Raw genomic sequence first — 18889 nt, forward strand, 5'->3', positions numbered from 1 at the left:
ACGACCGCGTTCGCTCGCGGCCAGAAACGATTCGGAATCTCAACTTCCGTCTACCGTCCTAATCGCGCAACGATTAATCTTTCGCGCTCCACGGTTTCTCGCTGAAAATATTCTGTCTATTCCGACGAGTAAATCGAGGAACATCTGCTCGCCGCTCTAGAAAATTACGAGAATCAGATGCTCGGAGTCTCCGTTAGAGGACGACGGTGCTTTTCGCATTCTTGAAAAGGAATCCGACGAGTTTAGAGGAAGCGGAGCGACGGAGTCTCTTGTTTAGGGTTACGACGCGGAGTTTAGGTAATTTTGGAGCGGCGGCGAGCCCGTCCCCGGTCAGCGTTCCCGAAACGAGCGGAGAACGCACGGGACCAGCCTCCGCCTTCGGTGTCCCGTGTACCGTGTAACCCTCGAAGCCGTGAAACCTTTTGTACGCGTTTGCCCTCGACCGGTCTGCACGCGTATTAGATTCCAGTCGAGACAATGGGGAGAAACCGGAAGCAGCTACGAGCACATCGATTCACGAGAAACTGGAAGACCGGTAGGAAACGGTCGCCACTCTTTCTCCCTCCTCTCCCATTCCTCCCCCCCGAGCCCGCGGCTGCCGAGCATTTCCTATTTACTCGGAATCCTCTCGCTCGAGTAATAATTGGCCGCTGCGTAAAGCTGTGTACACACCGGGACACGTGTCCCGTGACGCCAAGGGACCAACTGCGGGATCGTGTGTCCGTCGAGGACGACTCTACGGTTTAACTTTTAACCCTTCGCTGTCTAAACTCGAAAGCTGCTAACCAATCATTTAATCGTTCCAATAACGAGAAACAGATCTCGAGTTTAACAAATTCGACCGCAGTCGATGGACCAACGATAGACCAGGGGGTTAACGAAGAACTCGTTCGACGAGCGGCACCCGAAGGTGTTCGCGCCGAGGACTCGTCAAATTCGTGAAGTTTAGACACGCTTCCCGAGTCGCGGAGCATTCGCCAGCGACTCGTCGACATCCGTCGCAGCGTGTATACACAGCTGGACTCTAGCCTTTATGAATGAGACCGGGCTCTCGGTGTTCAGCCCGATCGTACATAAAGAGTCGCTGTGTTCGCGTAAGTGGAGTGCCACTTGGCAGTGGTTCCGATAAGAGCTCGGCCGCGCGAGTCCGAGGCGTCCCGAGCATCCGGAAGCATTTCCTTCGGATAAATGGACTTCCAGTGTACTCGCGTGGCGGCGATCCTATTCGGAAATAACGCGGCGAGACGAAAGCCGTGTCGCCCGCGTTTCAGGCTGGCCGGGACGCCTCTAGCGTCTCGGTTCCTCGAAACGATCGGCCAACTATGCAGCCATTGCTCGGCGCGGAAAGCAGTAAGGCGACAGGTCTCGAGTTAGAGGTAGATCCGAGCGCTACCGACGACTACCAACGACAAACCTGCTCAGGAATCGAAGTCAACCGCTAATCCCTAGTCTCGACTAATCTGGAGTGATGTTCGCAAGTCAAACGTAAACCGAACGGACGGAAGTTCGGTTTGACCAACGGAAAAAGATAGATAAAGAGGAAAAGTGGACTCACCGTTTCGACTAGGGGGCCGTGGGGGCGCAGGATACTGGGGCGGCGTCAAGGGTGGCGGCTGCGGCGACACTCGCGCAGACGAGGAGGTCGTTGAGCCTCGGAACGCCGGTCTAAGCGTCGTCGACGTGGTAGTCGTCGTAGCCGCCGTCGCTGTCAGCGAGGACGTGGTGGCGGAGGTGGTGGTGGTGGCGATGGAGGTGGTGCCGGTGGTGGAGGTGGTTGTGGCGGTGGTGGTGGTGATGCGCTGCCGGCCGCTGTACCTCGAGGCGGTGCTGCTCGGGCTGTTGGACGGCCAGGGCGGGCGCCGCGGTGGCAGCACCGGGGGCGGCTCGTAGTCCAAGGTATCCACACTTTCGGCACTTCCGTTTCACCTGTACCCTGGCACCGCGAGCCTTCCTCCACTCTATCCGCGTGTCTCCGTAGTCTCGGTTCGAGGTTTCTATCTTTCCGTTTCACCGGTCGCTACGGTTCCCGTGTATCCCTGGCTGGAACGTCACGCACAAACTCATCCGACGACCGAACAAGGGTGCGCCTTGTGCTTCCTCGTCGCGTCGCAGGTGCCCACTAATACTTCACCGAGTCGAGGCGCTGTCAGAGCTGCCGGAGAAGAGAAACGGAGAATCGTCTCTCTCTCTCTCTGTTGGACTCTGCCGGTGGTGCGACGAAAAATAAGATGTTGTACTCCGTTGTCTGCCTCGTTTCCGTCACTGGTTCGCCGTTCGCACTGGTCACCGGTCACACAACCAACACGTAAACACTACGGTCGAGTTACGTATACGTATACGTATGTACCTTGTATATCTCTCGGAAATGCGACGAGCGACTGACGCACGGTTGGCGAAACGGAACGGGACGTAGTCGCGACGCGGAGGAACAAGAAACTCGCGAGGTTGATAATCCTGATGGTGCACGGAACTCGCGATCGGTTTCCGTGGCCGAGGAACGAAAGGCGGCACGCCAGTGCACGGTGTGGCTCGACTGCTCCCCGTGTACGAGACGAGAGTCGAGAAAAACACGAGGCACGATGCGAGACGAGACGGGAGGACGCGAGGTTAGACGAGGCGCGGCGAGGCGAGGCGAGGCAAACCGAGGGGGGCGGGACGAGGTGGGACGGGACGGACGGGACGGGACGGGATGGGACGAGACGAGACAGAAGGACAAGATCGGTGAACACACACCGCGGCTTCTTCTCGCGCACTGGCCACACACGGGGCTCTCTCTCGTCTCGTGGCAACGAATGCTGGTTGCTGCTGCTGCTGCTCTACTCCTTGCTTGCTTACTTGCTTACTTGCTTGCTTGCTTGCTTGCTTGCTTGCTTGCTTGCTTCGTTCCTACGTATCTCTCCTTCTCTCTCTCACTCTTCTTCCTTTCTCCGTTCTATGGGATGCGTACTCTTGGAGGCAGAGCGAGAAACACGTATAGTCACCGGCAGGCGCGCGAAGAGAGAGAGAGAGGGAACCAAGTATCGGGCCGCGGTAGACTCAGAGAGAAAAAGAGAGAGAGAGAGAGAGAAAGAGAGAAAAAGGCAGAGAGAAAGAGAGAGAGAGTGTGAGAGAGCACGAGAGAAAGAGAGCCGACTGAATCTCGCGTAGGCTGTCTGCCAGTAAACAGGCTCCTTCATTCACTGCTTATTTTATACGGGCGGCCCCCTATATGCTCCACAGAAATAGCCACTTCTCGGTCTGTCCTTGTCGCGCGCACATGCCACGGCCGGATATATGCCCTCGCTGGTGCCGTCGCCGTCGCCGCTGCTCTCTTCCACCGGCACACGGGTCTCCTTCTTTTTCTTTCGCCTCCTTCTCTTTCTCTGGCTCCCTCTCTCTCTCTCTGACCGCCTCCTCCTCGTTCGTGGCTCCCCTTTCTCTCGCACTCTCGCATTCGTGTCACGCGGCTCGCACCTCCGACAACAGTTCTGCCCTCCGTGGAAAAGCGACGAGTAGGAGGCACACACCGGCGTTCTCCTTCTCGCGCATCCTTCTGTTTCACTCCCGCTCTAGCCTCCTCTCGCACCCCTGCGCGAACGTGCGCGAGCGTGTGCGAGCGTGAGCGCGTTCTTCTCGTTCCTGTTCCTGTTCCTGTTCCTGTTTCCGTTCCCGCGTCCCCTTCCACGCTCGTGTAGCTTCGCCGAACAACCGGATACGGGCCGCCTCCTTTTCTCTCGCCGGCCGTTATTTTTCACGGCGAGACATACACGACGGCGACTCTCGGCACCGCGAGCTGCGCGCACCCCGAGGGAACAACAGGTGCGCGACGATGATCGGTAACCGGTGTCGATCCTTGCAGATCCTCGGCGACACCGGGCGCGCGTAACACTGACTCGCCCGTTGGCGGACGCGCAACGGGAATCCCTCGTCCTCGAACAGTGGTCCCACGCAACGGAAACAACGTCGCCGCGGACACTCGTGTCGCCGTTTCGCGATCCACGCGAAAATGCTCCGATGATTACCGACAGTCGGTGCCCCGACGACGGGCGCGCGCCGCGATATTTGCGATCGGTCGGACGCGGCACTCTCGCGGACGGATCCACCGCGTGTGTGTTTCCAGTTACGCGCGTAGCGTGCTCTCACTCGAGTTCACCGTGGTTTTCTCGAATGGATCGAGCCTCCGCCGCTCGCTTCCCCGCGATGGCTGGCGAACACAGAGAGACTGGCCGCGCGCGCGCGCGCACGACCCGCACAACACACCGACCACACTGACGACGTATACTACACACGGAGCAGATCTCTGGGTATTCGTGGCGCACGGTCTCTCTCCTCTCTCGCGTTAAACGGAAAGAGAGTCGGAACGAGTCGGCTGGAAGCAAGAAAAAAAGAGACGAAACGACGAGACAGCCGGCTGGGGGATATACGCGGGGCAGCCGGGAGGAGGAGGAGGGGGGGAGGAGGTGGAGGACGGAAGGGGGAAAGCGCGAGAGCGAGAAAAGAAACAGGAAAGAAAGGAGGGAGGAAGAAAGACGGATCGAGAGGGTGGGAGCAACGATCCTCGTGCGCGAGAGAGAGAAAGAGAGAGAGAGAGACGAAAAAGTTCAGCTGGCCTCGGCGGCCATGCCGGTGTAGATCGTGCGAGAGCAGCCCAGGCGCGTACTATCCGACCAACGGGGCCACCAGTCAATCGGTACACGCCTTCTCTTTTCTTCTCCGGTGTCCTCTTCTCCGCTGGTTTCTCGTCTTTTCCCTTTTCCCTGTTCCTCTCCGTTCGCCGTCCTCCGTTCCGGATCACCGGGGTCTGTGTTCGTCGACGTACTCCCGCACCAGGAGTCACGATCTCACCGCGCAACACGACCTCCTCTCTTCTCCGCTCTTCTTCTTCTTCTTCTTCTGCTTCTCCTCCTCGTCGATTCTAACCTCTCTCTTTCTCTCTCCCTCTGTGTTCCCCGTTGCTTCTGTTCACGTTCGGCCGTGTCCCGGTGCCGGTCGACGCTCGGATCGGCCGCGGACCATAGTATCCATCGGTTCTTGTCACTTTCGGTTGCGCACCCACGTCCAACCTCGAAAGCGACACACGTTACTTGGCACGAGCGGGTATCGCGCACATTCGAGACGGAGCGAAACGGACGCGTTCCCTGCCCGCGGACAACTTGTCTCGGGGCGAGCAGCTCGTGTCTTTTTTCAATTTTCCACGCGGCGGTGTGACTTCTCTCCTCGACGAACGGTCGGCCCCGTCCGGTCCGCTCTCTCGCGTTCCTCGGTGTGTACGCGAACGACGGAAGGACAACCGAGAGCAACGACGCGCACTCGCGATCCTTCTTCTTCCCTTTTCTATTCTGCTCGCGACGTCCGGCTGGCTTTTTTCTCTCCTTTCTCTTTTTCTTTTCTAGCGAAATACCCGTATACCGTTCGTTCTCGCAGCGGGAACGGTTCTGTCTCGTTTCGAGCCGAGACCGGCTGCGCTCGACGCTGCTGTGGCGTTCTAGACTCTCCGCTCGTTACAAACAGCGGAGCAGCGGCCTGTCGTATCCGTGGGTGGGGTGCGCGCACCGCGCATGCGCCCTCGGTCCCCGCATCGAACTTGCATATGCGCGCGTTCACTCACTCACCCACACACCGGCGCATTCACCACAGACGCCTGTTTCTCACTGCGAGGGCACGTAAATGCGCGGGTGCGGACGAGGATCGCGCGCGCGACACGAACACTATCGCAACGCCGCAACCTCACCGCCACGAAAGCACCGTGACGCCTGCGATCTCTCCGCTGCCCCCGCCGGCCCCTCGCCGGTGCCCTCCTCGGCCCTCTCCTCGCTTCGCCATCGTATACCGTACCCCGCGAGCCAGACGCGATACTTCATTCATGCTCGTATTGTGCGACCAGGGCTGCTTCTGTTCGCTCGGGACCCACGCGCTTTTCGCCAACTTTCCTCCGGACGCGTGCACACCGGGACACCCGGTGCGCGCGCGCGCGCCATTTTCTCTCTTTTCACCTTATCACGTGACCGCCTTTTCCCGCGACGACAAACGGACTCGCTTCGATTCCGAGCCGAACGATCGTTCCGATGGTAAACAACGAACGCTCCGTTTCGCTTTAACAGCTGCTGAAACCGCTGGGAAATCTCTCATCGCAGCGAACCGTTGGAAACGTTCGCGCGGAAAAGCACGCCGTACATAACCTCGAAAAGTCCAAGCTCCGAGCGACTTACCCGTGCACATAACCTCCTGTTCCCAGCACTAGTTTCGAGAAATAGTCTCCTCACCGACGTAGCAGCGATCGTCTAATATTAATCTCGAAGATGCGACCGATAAGACGCGACGAACTACCGGCGACGACGCGGCCGTTAACGATCGGCAATCGAAACTGAAAAATAGTCGAAATCCGATTTCGATTTTCCGATAGCGCGCCGGCCGCGAGTCTCGATCCCTCGAGACACGCGAGACGCGAACGATTCTGAAACGTCTCCGAACGGCCGGACGCTTTTACGCTCCGCCGTAAAGTCCCCGTGAAACAAGAGGAAATCCGGATCGTGTCGATAGTGTGTGTTTATTCGTTTTTTCCCTGAATGAACGTGGAGCAGCTCGGAAACGTTCGCCGCATAAGGTATTACCGAAGGGAAAGGAAAGCGGTCGCGGCGGAAGCGCGAAGTGAAATTTCCGTGGACGGTCGAGCGTGTCTCTATGGAGGACAGTTTTATTCATTGAAGGATAGCGACGCGAATGACGACGGGTCGCGTTCGCGTTCCCTCTTCGCTCCGCTGTTCGCGCGGCGCTTGAAAAATCTTCGTTCAGGTGATCGAACGTCGTAAAACCGATACACCCCTCTCTCTCTGTGTGTACTACGGGCTCTCCCACATGTCGGGGAGACTCGGTTCTCTTCGTAAATGTCCGCCGACTACATCCTCTTTCGTCCTCGTCCCGCGCAGCCGTTTCGCCGTGCGTTCCTCCTTGTCCACTTCGGTCGCTTCCCTCTCTGTCCGTCCCCGCGGTCCCTCTCGGTCCCTCTCGGTCGCTCTCCGTGACCCTCTCTCTGTGTACACACGTTATTTATGCGGCCGTGTGTGCGTGTTCCTCCTCCCACTCCCTGTCGTGAGCCAGACAGTGAGCATAAACCAGGCTGTCCTCGTCGCTTTCAGCCGCGCCTGCTATCTCTCTCTCGCTTTCCCCCTTTTTCTCGGCCCCTCTCTGTCCGGCCGGCACGTACACACGTGCACCGAGGCGAGCCGCACCAGTTCGGCTATTAATCGGACACGCAAGTCCTCGGAATCACGAGCGGGATATTGTCGAGATAAATCGACGAGACTCCTGCAAATAAAATTACCATAAATACGCGGTTGGTTGCATCACGTCGCGCTCTTTCCGCCCAACCGGACCGAGAGCGAGCTCTCTCGAGGCTCAGTCGCGTAGCTCGGCCCGAATCGACCGAGAGATCGCCGACAATTTCCCGCTCTCCGATGCACGATCTATGTGCGCTGCGGATCGAGAGGGTTGTTTCCTCGAACCAGTCGGTTCTCGAATAATAAATTACTCGTCTCGTGTCAAATATACCCGGACAATCGTGTATCGTCCTTTGCACTTGGATAATCGTACATTTTTACCTGAGAGCAAAGATACACGCTAGTCCCGAACCTTTAATGTCTCATTGAGACATTTAGTAATTAAACTATTCCTTTTCAGCTGGTTTAAGACACCGAACCTCGAAGCCATCACGGTGACACTCGAACGCAAGGGGTTGAAATTCGCCTGTCGACCGAAACGATGCGACGTTCCATTGAAAACTTGGAGCGGACGTGAATGTCCAAGGTACGAAGAACCCGAGCGTCGCCGCGGCGTTTCAACGGAGGCGCGAAAAAAGTTGCAAGCGAGACCCGGAAAGGGTGGGCGTGCGGTTATCGTCGGATGGTTCGAAAAACTTGCCGCGTTTCGACGCGGCAGTGGCCAGTTCGGTTGAAAAGCTCCGCTGGCGATCACGTGGTATCGGAAAAACCAGTAAATGATAGGCGCGAGCAGCAATGGGACGTGATCTAGAAACGCGACCGGCCGAACCCGTCTAATAACGCGGCGCTGTCGTTGCTGGGAATCATGCTCCCTGCGCGTGCATGCAAACAGCCGGCTGAAGAGACATTCAAGGTTTCCGTGGGACATTCGTTTATTTCGTGCCGGTTGCCGTTTATAAGCACACCTGACGCGTTCGCCGTGTACGAGAACGCTTCGCTATCGTGAGGATCCACGGATTTTCGGTAGGGCTCGCGTTTCTCGGACTCGAACCGAGAGCAACAGCCTCCTATTCCTTCGATTTCCGAATATCTTGTACTCTCGTTTCATATGTTCCTTTATTGTGTATTCTAGCAGGCGTGAAGACAGGAAGACACGGAGCACGCGAGGAAGTGTGACGGAACTAGCGAGGAAAGCGTAGAAATTGCGTGGAAAAGGTCAAGGGATGAGGAAAGGATTGGAGGGACGAGGAGTGCGAGAAGAACGAGGCCAAATGAAAGGAAGCCAAAGAGATAAGTGTATATGAATAAGTCAAGTAATTAGGACTATGTATAAATAGTAATAACATCATTCGATCTATCAGACGTGGAAAGGAATTTGGTACCTTTTCGATTACGCTTGCCTAATCATAACTCATCTCGGGTACAATTAGGTTCCGAGGGTTGCAAGGTTCATAGTAGTCCTCGAAATAAACGATAAACGTATTCGAAGGAGACACCGAAGACGATCGCGTTGCTCTGTTCACCCCGTAAACGACAGCAGCGCGAGGCAAGAAGCCCGGCGCAAACTATGCAGTTTTTGTGAAACATTACGTTACATTGTATTCGCGCGTGGATCAGATGTCTGAACGCGCGCCGGAGATAGCGCGCTCGCCTCGCATTTGAATCGTTACTTGTCCGCGTGTTTGCGGGAGAGTTACGTGACTTCGGGAAAAAAATCTGACGAGAAAGGATCGTTGAGCGGAGATGGACGAGCGTCGCTGGCGCGGCGATATGTCCGAGGCGATCCCGGCGGACGCGTAACACATAAAATTAACGCTCGCAGACCGTTTCGGAGAAAAGGGAAAAATCCAGTAAAAACGGGGAGCACGCCGTATAAGCGTGTACGACAGAAAAAACGTGGAACCGCGGAGCGTGAAAGTAAACGCGATGAATATTTCATCAATGTCCGATTTGCCAGTGATTTCCCCCCGCGGCGAAGGGGAAGCGGTTCCACCGTCATACGCGGCGGCCACCGGAAAACTCGCCTCGGAAGAAAAGTTACCGCGCGTTAAAGCGAAATCGACGGTTGATCCCGACACCGATAGATCGTTTGATGCTTCTCGAGCAACCCATTTAACCTTTTACGCTCGAAATGAAATTCAACGTAACCATTCTACCCGTCCGCGTCCCGACAACTCTAAGAAACGTTACCATTAACGTGCGTCGTTGCGTTCAACGTTACTCGAGCAAATATTCTAATTCATTTTCAAATACTCCAAACGAAATACGTTGAATTCTCTTTCCATCGGGTCGTACGTTACCGGTAATTTTTGCTTTTCACGCCGAAGAATTTCTCTGCGTCAACGATAGTTTTTCGACCTTGACTAGAGAGAGAGAGCCGCGCGTCGAACAGCGTAGGAGAGCAGTTTGGCCAAGCGCGTTCTAGAAAACGCTGAAAATTCTCGCGGCGATGAACGCGCTAACGCGCGAGTCGAGCCCGCGCTCGTCTCGCGGCCCAACGGCATTGTTGTCGGCGCGATGGAAGAAGCGACGAATTTATAATAATATAAATACACGCTCCGCGGGCGTGGCGATGCGAATCGCGTGCACCACTTCCACCGGGAGGATATCCGGTGTGGAAACGCTTCGTCCTACCGCTGCTCTCACTCTTCCGCTCGTTCTCTCTCGAGCCCTCGCCCCTCTCCGGCCGCCGCCGCCCTTCCCTCCTACGTTCGATGATCACCTTTCGCAGCGTAGTAAATAGCACGTCCCGACGTATTCTCGTCTCGGCGAGCGTAGACTCGTCCCACGATTTTCGCCACCGCATGCGGGCCCATTAACGGGCTCCGAGGAGGCCGATGGAAACGAGACTCGCATCGAGAAGCTAAATTACGGGGATGCGATCGACGAGCGTGATGGGTAGCTCGCGATTTTTGTTACTCCAACAGCCGGGCGGACGCCTTGTCCATTAACACCGTGAAATATGAGCCGTTCAATGCCCGAATCGGTTGACCAGCTCTCTTCGGTCTTTTTGCAAACTTTATTATCGAACCGCTCGATTAACCTTCTACGTTTAAGATAAATTTCTTTATTATTCCGTGCTTCGCCGCGGAATAACGAGAATTATTCTGGAGACATAGGCTAATGGCACTTCGCTAATTCGTTTGAAAGTTTCTCATTTGTAGCGCATTCGAATGTTTAGTCACCGGGCGACACCGATTCAAGTTTTGTCTAGATTCAAATAGAAATTCGGGAATCGAGATCGTTGTAGCCCGTTGTCCCGTTTTCGCAGAACCCCGCGGTTCTACCGAGTTGTTTTCTAATACGCGAAGATAGCCTGAAAATAATGACAGAGTCGAAATGCAAAGGTTTCTCGACCGTCAATTAACGGTTGACTGATTCGCCGTTTGCCGTCCGCCAGGAATTCCAAGCGGTTGTTCTTTCGCGTTGCCGGAGCCGATCGAGGACCGAGGACAAGCTCGTTCTCCTCGAACGAGAGACGGCTGGTTTCCGCCTGTCTCCGGCCGGCCGTTTTCTGCGCCATCGGTTTCAACGGTTGCAAGGGTTAATTGTCTAATTAAGTAAGGCGGTCGGTCGGTCGGACGCGCGCGCGCGCCGCGAACCATACGAGAGCATGCCGGGTACGCTAAGCAAGGCGAAAGTTACCCTCGTTTTTCGCAATTTTCTTCCCGTCGACTCGGTCGGACCTCGCGACGCACGGGGACACGACGCGGATTCGCTTCTCTCGACGCTGAACGAATCATTGCGAAACAAAGGGTCGAGGAATGTTTCTCGCTGGAAACGGTGACAAAACGGGAAACGTTGAGAAATCGATTAATCGGACAACATGCAAATCGACGTAAAGTCGAGCGAGCGAAAGAAAACGCAGAGTTTTCAATGAAATTTTAAAACCGGTCGTCTGACCGGTCGCGATGCGTTTATCGTTAAACTGGCTGTCCGTTCGAGAGTGAAACTATAGCGAGCTGTTCTCGGCAAGGTTTATCGCGAGCGGATGCCGGCCGGAGAATGACTATGCGTTCGACAGCGATCGGGGATAGTCGGTCGGGACACGTTGCTCGCTCGCGAGAAACGCTTTCGAGAGCTGCCCGATGGTTCGACTGCCAAATGGACACCTAGCTTCAGCGATCGTTCCGTCGCAGTCGCGTGAAGCCGAGACGTTCCCTCGAACACGAGCCTCCTCCTCCGCTGAAACCGTGAAATCCGCGCGGGCCCACGCTTCCGCGAATCAGCCGCCTAACCAGTCGCCTGAGAGGAATTCGAAACGACGACGGCCCTTTGAAGACTAAACCGAGAATTACGCGCGCGGACAGCGCATCTGGAATCAATGCTCGCACACCGGTTCGCGCTTATCTTCTCGGGACGGCTTTATCGTCGATCGTTCCCGTGAATTTCATTGGAAAATTATTATTTCCCCAAATTTTCACCGATCTCAGCGATGTTCCTACGTTGATTCGAAATGCCATTCGTACCCGGCATTCTTGTGATTTTCAACCTCGGAGAACGCGTGCGCGAACGGCGAAAGAAGTTCCCCGCGGGGTTCAAGTTCAATCGAAGCTAATTCCTGTCCCGATGCTGGCCCCGCAACCGCAGTTTCTTCTCACGATATCGTTTACACGGGCGCACGGGATCGCGACGCATCGCGGGAGACGTACGGGCGTGACGCAAACGGTCTCGACGGATCTAAATAGGCCGTGTTAAATCGCCACAGGCTGAGAAACACTGGTTTAGCCTATATTTAAACGCGCGGCACGCCGTGTATCTTAAGCGCGTTCATTAATGCGCTTACGTGTGTGCACGCCCGTTTAACCTTACGCCTGTTTACAGTCCTCTCGCCTGGACGATTTGTAACCTACGACATACTGAGACACATTTCTGCCTCCCGTGGCTGGCCTTGATTAAGCTGTTCCCTGGCGTCCGAGCGCGGCTACTCGGACCGTTCGTTCGTTGGCTGCGCGCTGCAACGATTCTCGTCCTGCGATCGCCCAGAGCCGCGCGATTCTATCGCAACGAATGCTCTATCTCACGCCCTAATTGCACGTCACGCGACAAAGTGATCGAGTTTCTCAAATTCTATTAAACTCTTCGAATCGGCAATTCTGCTGAAGCTTCTTCGAAATTTCTATGAGTTCGATTTGAAAGTCGCCTCGAAGATCTCGAAAGAAAAAGAAGAAACTGGAACGGTTAATTATATTCGCCTTGACTGACCGCCGACGTCGACGATCGTTGTCACGTTAATCGTCGATACCGAGGAAGATAACGAACGAGATAAAGACATTCATCGGCGACACAGAAATTCAAATTACATTTCGCTTTCGCGTCAGCGAATTTGAAAAGCAAACCGTTCGAAGCGAAGGGATCTATCCAGCAGCTGCGGAAACGTTGTTCGTCAAGGAGTTTCAATGAACATCATCATTCCGTATGGTAGCGATTACTTGCCGAAACCATTGGTAACCTTGAATTTTCGTTACGCGAACCGTCGATTTTTCGCGTTTCGTCCTCCTCTGGCGGAAACAGGACGCGCCGGTACGCTCGTATTCTTATTTCCCGCTTACTTTGTTATTCATCGATGCGTAATTAAGCCGATAATATTGTTATTGCTGTGTACGCCGACGATAACGTCGACCGTCGCCGCGACCGCGTGATTTACTCCTTGCTAAGCGAGCGGATCGCAGCCACGATCCGGAGTTTTTACGATGCCGCGCGCAGAGCGGAGCCGAGTGTGTGGACAACGATAAGCCTCGCCGTTTCGTCAAACAGTCTGACGCGTTTTATTAGGTGTACCGATTAGCGATTCAATATTCCCAGCCGCGCTGCCTGTTTGCTCGCGGGAGAACCCGAGAGGCCGACTTTGCACGCTGGCGAACGAACAGCGCCGGTTAATTGATTTTTCAACCGCGCGCACCATTGGTCCGCCGGGAAATTCGCGTCCCGGTTATCAGCCGATCGAACGCACGGAAAGAAGTTATTCTCCCCTCCCGCGGTCTCTTAATGCGATCCGATCGCGATAAACCGTGGAACGGAAATCGAATAAGGACGCTAATCAGCGCGGTCGCGCGAAGCCGTTTCCGCGGCGAGAGATAGGTCTTGATCGACCGATCGAGCCTCCCGATAAGGGGACGTCTCTTTTTTCTTTCAGATCGGCGCGATTGCGACTTCCTGAAATCGACGCGGCCGATTAAGAGTTTAATATTTCATTTCCTGAAACGAACACGCTGCAGATTAACAGCCTAATAATCTACTTCCTCGGCGGGTCGGCTTACCGGATCGCGGGCCGGGTCCGGTTGACAATGAACGGGCGAAGCGTTTCGATTGAAACACGACCGCTGCCGGAACCCCGGCCCGACGCGACACAAATTTCTGCCTAGATCCGCAGGAATCGCCGCGGCGACGTCGACGTTTCCCTGGAGCAACGGGCAACGAAGGTCGCTTTGTTCGATCTTTTCTTCGCGAGCGTCGACTCGACGAATGGAGAATCACTGGCGACCGTTGAAAAGTCAATACCGTGGAGCTAGAAAAACTTCGTCTAGGAAACGCTCGACGGACTTAATGAACACGCGAACCTTCGGGAAAACAAATTACGCAATGATTTCCATAGGCGATACGTAATCCGGTTGCAGTAGTAATCGAAGAACGCGTGCCGCCGCGTTGTACTATCGGCGAGCTGTTACGTGGCGGATCGGTTTTTTAAAACGCCGATTAATGGCGACCCGCCGCGGAATACTGTGCAGCTTCGGATCGCAGTATCGTTCTTGTAAACACGAATACGCTGTAACGCGAGATTAACGATCTCTCGTCGAAATAACTATCGCGTCTATTTGCGTCCGTGAAAAGTGCTTACCGGATCGATATAGCTGAACGCGTCGGCCGCCACGAGGATCTTAATCTTTCCGTTTTCGTATCGTACTCCCTCAGTTATATTGCTACTCGGTCGCTCGCGTTATCGGCGATCGAGAGTGTTCATTAGCAGTCGACGCGTTTGAGGACAAGTGCCATCCAGCACGTGCGGTTCACGATCGCGATCGGAAAATCGATGGGAACGATAAAAGATCGGCAGATCTTGTACCGTTTAATCCGTTGCACTCGAAGGTTCTTCGCTAAAACTGTTCGACAGTCCCCGATGAAATATAGACGCCTTTTGAAACTAGCTCGATCATACACACAAAATCGAGGACCAAAACTATTTTATCTCAATACTTCATAGCAATATTCTACACAGTTTAACATGAAATACTGTAGTCCGCGTTGAATGTTAACCCTTTGGCCACGGCAGAACTCTGTCAATCTTCCGACAGAGAACTGACTGAACCAGATCAATCCAAAATAATCAGGTTTATACAATATACGACTAACGGAAGACGTAATTGTTGAATTAGAGTCCACTCACGTCAGATCTAAGCGAGCTTCGCCGCAATTATCGCCGATAACATTTTACGGCCGCCATCGGTACGAAGGCAAATGTTCCGAGCGCCTTTGGGCGCCAACGGTAGTCAAGGGCGAATACGAACAGTATAAACACAAGTTAAACATCGAACTTCAGTTATAATTCTACTCCGTCGAATGAAGCGGCCACCGGGAGTCAGCTCGCAGCCGCGAGCGGTCGAGGGTTCAACATCCGATTCCGTTTTCCGTGGAAAAGACCTCGAACTCCGCCGAAGATCGACATCCACGACGGGTTAACGATCCGGAGCAAACAGGAGAAACAAGAGCGTTTGGAATATTCAATTTGCAGAAACGTCCGTGGCGTCTAATAACAGGCAATGAATGGACGACGTCTGCAACGATTACCTGCGGTTGAACCGCGCACGGGTGTCGGTCACGCAACGAAAGCCGCCCGGCGGGGGTCAGCAGGGGGAGGGGAGGTCCCGCGACCGGCAGGAACGAGGACTTTTTCCAGGAAAACCGCGGACATCATTCCCGTCGCCGCTTGCGAGGTCATCATTCCCATCGCTAACGCACACGCAGCCACGTGCGTCGCGTATGGACGCGCGAGGACAACCTGCAGATGCATGAATGACTCGAAATGACGTGTGTTCATTGAGCGCGGCTCGGCGTGCCGACTTGCTGCTCTCGGTTGCTCCCAGCAAGGACACGACATATTTTCTGACTCGCGTAGGAAAAGATTCGAACCGACCGATCTCGGCCAGACTTTTTTCACCCGTTCCACTTCCGGCACGTTCGCGCGACCGTTCACGGGAACGGATAGCCGCGAACATATTCTACGATGAATTCGTTGACCGAACTCTTTCCATGCGAACGGAATAATGAGAAAAGTAACGTCGAGAGTAACGAGGCGAAGAGTGACGTTCGAAAGTTCCCATTTTTGGATCTTTTCTTACGCGATGAAGGCTTTAAGGAATTTTTGTTATGACAAAATGTTTCAAAGAACATCGTCTGTATCTCATCGGAGAATGTTGAATATTTTTAGTGAGAAACTTTCGAGTGCAAAGGTTTTAAAGGATACTGTCAATCGATCGACACCGTCTATTCTTTATACATATTCAAAGGTCTTCGAGCAGAGCCTGGAACTTTTGAACGCCACTGTAGATGCAACGAAGGTAACAGAGTCGGAAATCATCGGTACAGGTTTTGGAGCACTCGAGAGCGAGTCGAAGGGAATGATAGCGATGGTGTTCGAGCACTCAACTTCCAGCACTAGTTGATACTTCATTCGTCGAAACGGACGATAGAAATATGCTAATGGAAGCTATCGCTTCGAAGAATCCGCGCGGCCGTCGAAAACCAGAAACAGGGACGCAGCGTAATTCACGCGAGGAAGTTTTCAATAATGTTGCAATGCTCGCCTCGATTGCATGGCGTGTCCACGGGATCGTGAGTTTGTCCGCGGTAACTGGTTCCGTAGTATCTTCCCCGGCGAATCCATTTTTCCGCGTTTCGTCTCTTCGCCGTGCCCGTCCGCGCATTTAAATGCGTCGCCGTCGTGGCACGTCCCTCGCGGCGTCTCTTCGCGTGTTTCGCTTCCTTTTTCCTCGTCCTCCTTCCACGGGCCGTGTCTCTCGCGTCGTTTCGACGTTCCACGGAAACAAAGCGAATCGAACAATGTTCGTTCGCGTGCCGAGCGTCCCGCGGATGTTTCCAGCCGTCAACGGAGCGCTCGTGGTTCCGCGAAACGAGAAACGCGACGATTCGACGGACCGTCGTCGGCTCGAGTGAAATTTCTTTTCGCCCGGTATCTTACTCGAGGAATGATTTTCCAGTTCCAGGCCGGAAGTTGTGTAATCCGCATGCGGGTCGAATGGCGGTCGACGCGTTGAAGTAGAGCTGCTCGCGAATTACCGTCTGCTTTCATGACGGAGTAATATTACTGGCAATCGAGGATGCGAACCATTCCGCGATCTCGAAGATCTCGCCACCTGTTCGATCGTTTCCCTTCCGTACAGTCGAACAAAGTCAAGTTTTCACACTTTAACCCTTTGCACTCCAGAAGCTCCTCTCTGAGATTTCTTAATTCGATCTAAGAAAATGTCATCTGTATCTCTTTAGAAAGTATTGAATATTTCCGGTAAAAAGCTTCTGGAGTGCAAAGGGTTGAAGTCCTCTTAACCCAAGACCCATGAGATCGATTCGGTTTAATCCGGCACTTAACTTGAACAGTCCTCCGTATTCAAGAAAAATGAGTTTCAAGTTTGTTACTGCGATGACGCGATTAGTCTGCCAAAACGCGAGGGTTTTTCGTTTCTACATATGCACCATACATGCATGGGGTTTAATTGAAAATCAAATTGTCCGTCGGACTCTCTTCTCGCAAGCGTCGATTCAGGAAAGAGGGCCGAGAACCGGCGACGAGACGCGATCGATTTGTTCGTATCGGCCGTTCGTTTGAACCCTTTAACAGAGTGGAAACCGGGCGAGTATCGATGACTCGGGAGGGCAGTGGAATCGGCGTGCAGGAGGAGGAGGAACGGCCGAAGCGGGGAGAGGGAATCGGAGGAAATGAGCGCGCGCGCACACTCGATCGCGGCCACGTAGAGGAGCGTGCGAGTGAATGCGTGTGGCGATGGCGAGCGCATCGGTAAACCGATTAAACGACTTACATAAGTGGCGGCCCGGAGGGGGCTGCAGTCCAAGACGCGCGTAGATTCGACGGGAAAAGGGCTCGACGATCGCGCGGAACGAGGGAATCCGCGGAGAACCGTTGCGAAAACACGCGCGTCGAATTCAACCGAAAATTCAACCGTTCCGCGATCGAACACTCTCGGAAATACGAGAGATTCTCGTATCGCGTCGCAGTCGGCGTCCACGTTGGTCGCCGAGTCGCGATCGTTCCGAATGGAGACTCTCGTGGAGCACAGGAGACGCTTGAAACGATGAATAACGATTCAATATGATTTATTTCGTACAACTTGATTATAAATCACTCCAGTCGAAGGCGAACCGATTGACACAAGGAAAGAAGTCGACGGACGCGCTGTGAAACGAGAGATCCCTTTTATTGGTCGACGCGTCAACCTCTTGCGCTGGACATCTTGTAATCATCGATAGTCGCATTAGGTATGCCACGTTGTGAAATACATCAGTCCACGGATAATGATTAATCGATAAAGTCAACGTACATATATACGTAAAATAGACAGAACGAAAGTTCTTCGTGCGAAACTTTGTCAAATCTCTGAATCGAATTCCAGCGCAAGGGGGTTAAGATCAATCGCAAGGTGGGCTCTCGAATTATTTTCGAAAAACGAGCCGCCTCGAGCTCGATGCGGGTTATAAGGACACGAGCGAAGGGAGCGAAGGGAGCGGCAGGAACGGAAGGGAAAGCACTAAAAAGAAAAATGCATCGGCGCTCGCTACCGATGCATTTCCTGCGGGTGTGTGCGAGCGAGCGCGAGCCCGGGAGAGCTCGTTCGCGAAACGACGAGATAGCCTTGTTTCGAGCCACGTCGCTAATTATATTTCAAATTTACCGATCTGCTGCCGGCAGAAGGAAGCGGAACAGTTATACCTACCATTAAAAAGTTAATGAGACATGGTATCTCACCGGGGAATTTTAAGTATTCCGGATTCGGCGGTCGTACTTCGCTTGCCTTCCGGTATTTCATCGCCGCCGCGCCGACCGGGGAGCTCGTTGCACGTACACGGTGTCCCGGAAAGTGGGATCGTGAGTCGGCTGAGAAAATTCACGTGTATACCGTTCGCGTGGAACACCGATGGATCGTCCGCCGCGTTCCTCGCGAGGAAACGTTTCGCGTCGAGAGATCGTTCTTGTGCCTACGCGAACATTCGATCGTTCAATTTATACAAACGACGTGTCGCGGGGGACGTCGAAAGAAATTAATATGGACAGCTTCCAAACGAAAGATTCGCTCTATCGATTTCTCTCGCGGCCGCTCACGATGTCCGTTTTCGGAGAGACCGGAAGTCGCGCGGCATTTTTAGAGAGGACAGGCTCGCGACGCTCTCCGAGCTACGAAAACAAAAACAGGAAGAAGGTTACGCTGATACACTCGCGGAGTGCGAGTGACCGGCCGGCCAGGCCTCTGGTTTTCTTGTGAAACTCGTATGTCTTTATTTTGATCGCGACAACTCGCTCGATTATCTTATACAAAGTGAGTACATATAAAAACACATCCGAGGCTCGCGTCTATATATTCATTTTCCATTTCTCTTTCTCTAAGGCGCAATAGAATTCGCTACTGTTTTCTTCTTCATTTTTTTTTTAAGTAAACATATATATA

At 53.9% G+C, this 18889-nt stretch overlaps 1 protein-coding gene across 1 annotated transcript in view; it reads right to left on the reverse strand.

Moving 5' to 3' along the window:
• sty (sprouty signaling antagonist) overlaps window positions 1–1922 on the reverse strand; it is a gene marked incomplete at its 5' end in the record, with an annotated part of 37938 nt that extends 36016 nt beyond the window's left edge. The window contains one exon of the mRNA XM_031971396.2: window positions 1556–1922. Coding sequence (XP_031827256.2) covers window positions 1556–1922 — 367 coding nt within the window. The remainder of the gene's footprint in view (window positions 1–1555) is intronic.
• Window positions 1923–18889: the final 16967 nt, after the last annotated feature.

Source organism: Nomia melanderi, chromosome 5 (genome assembly GCF_051020985.1).
Source record: "Nomia melanderi isolate GNS246 chromosome 5, iyNomMela1, whole genome shotgun sequence".
Classification (NCBI taxonomy): Eukaryota; Metazoa; Arthropoda; class Insecta; order Hymenoptera; family Halictidae; genus Nomia; species Nomia melanderi.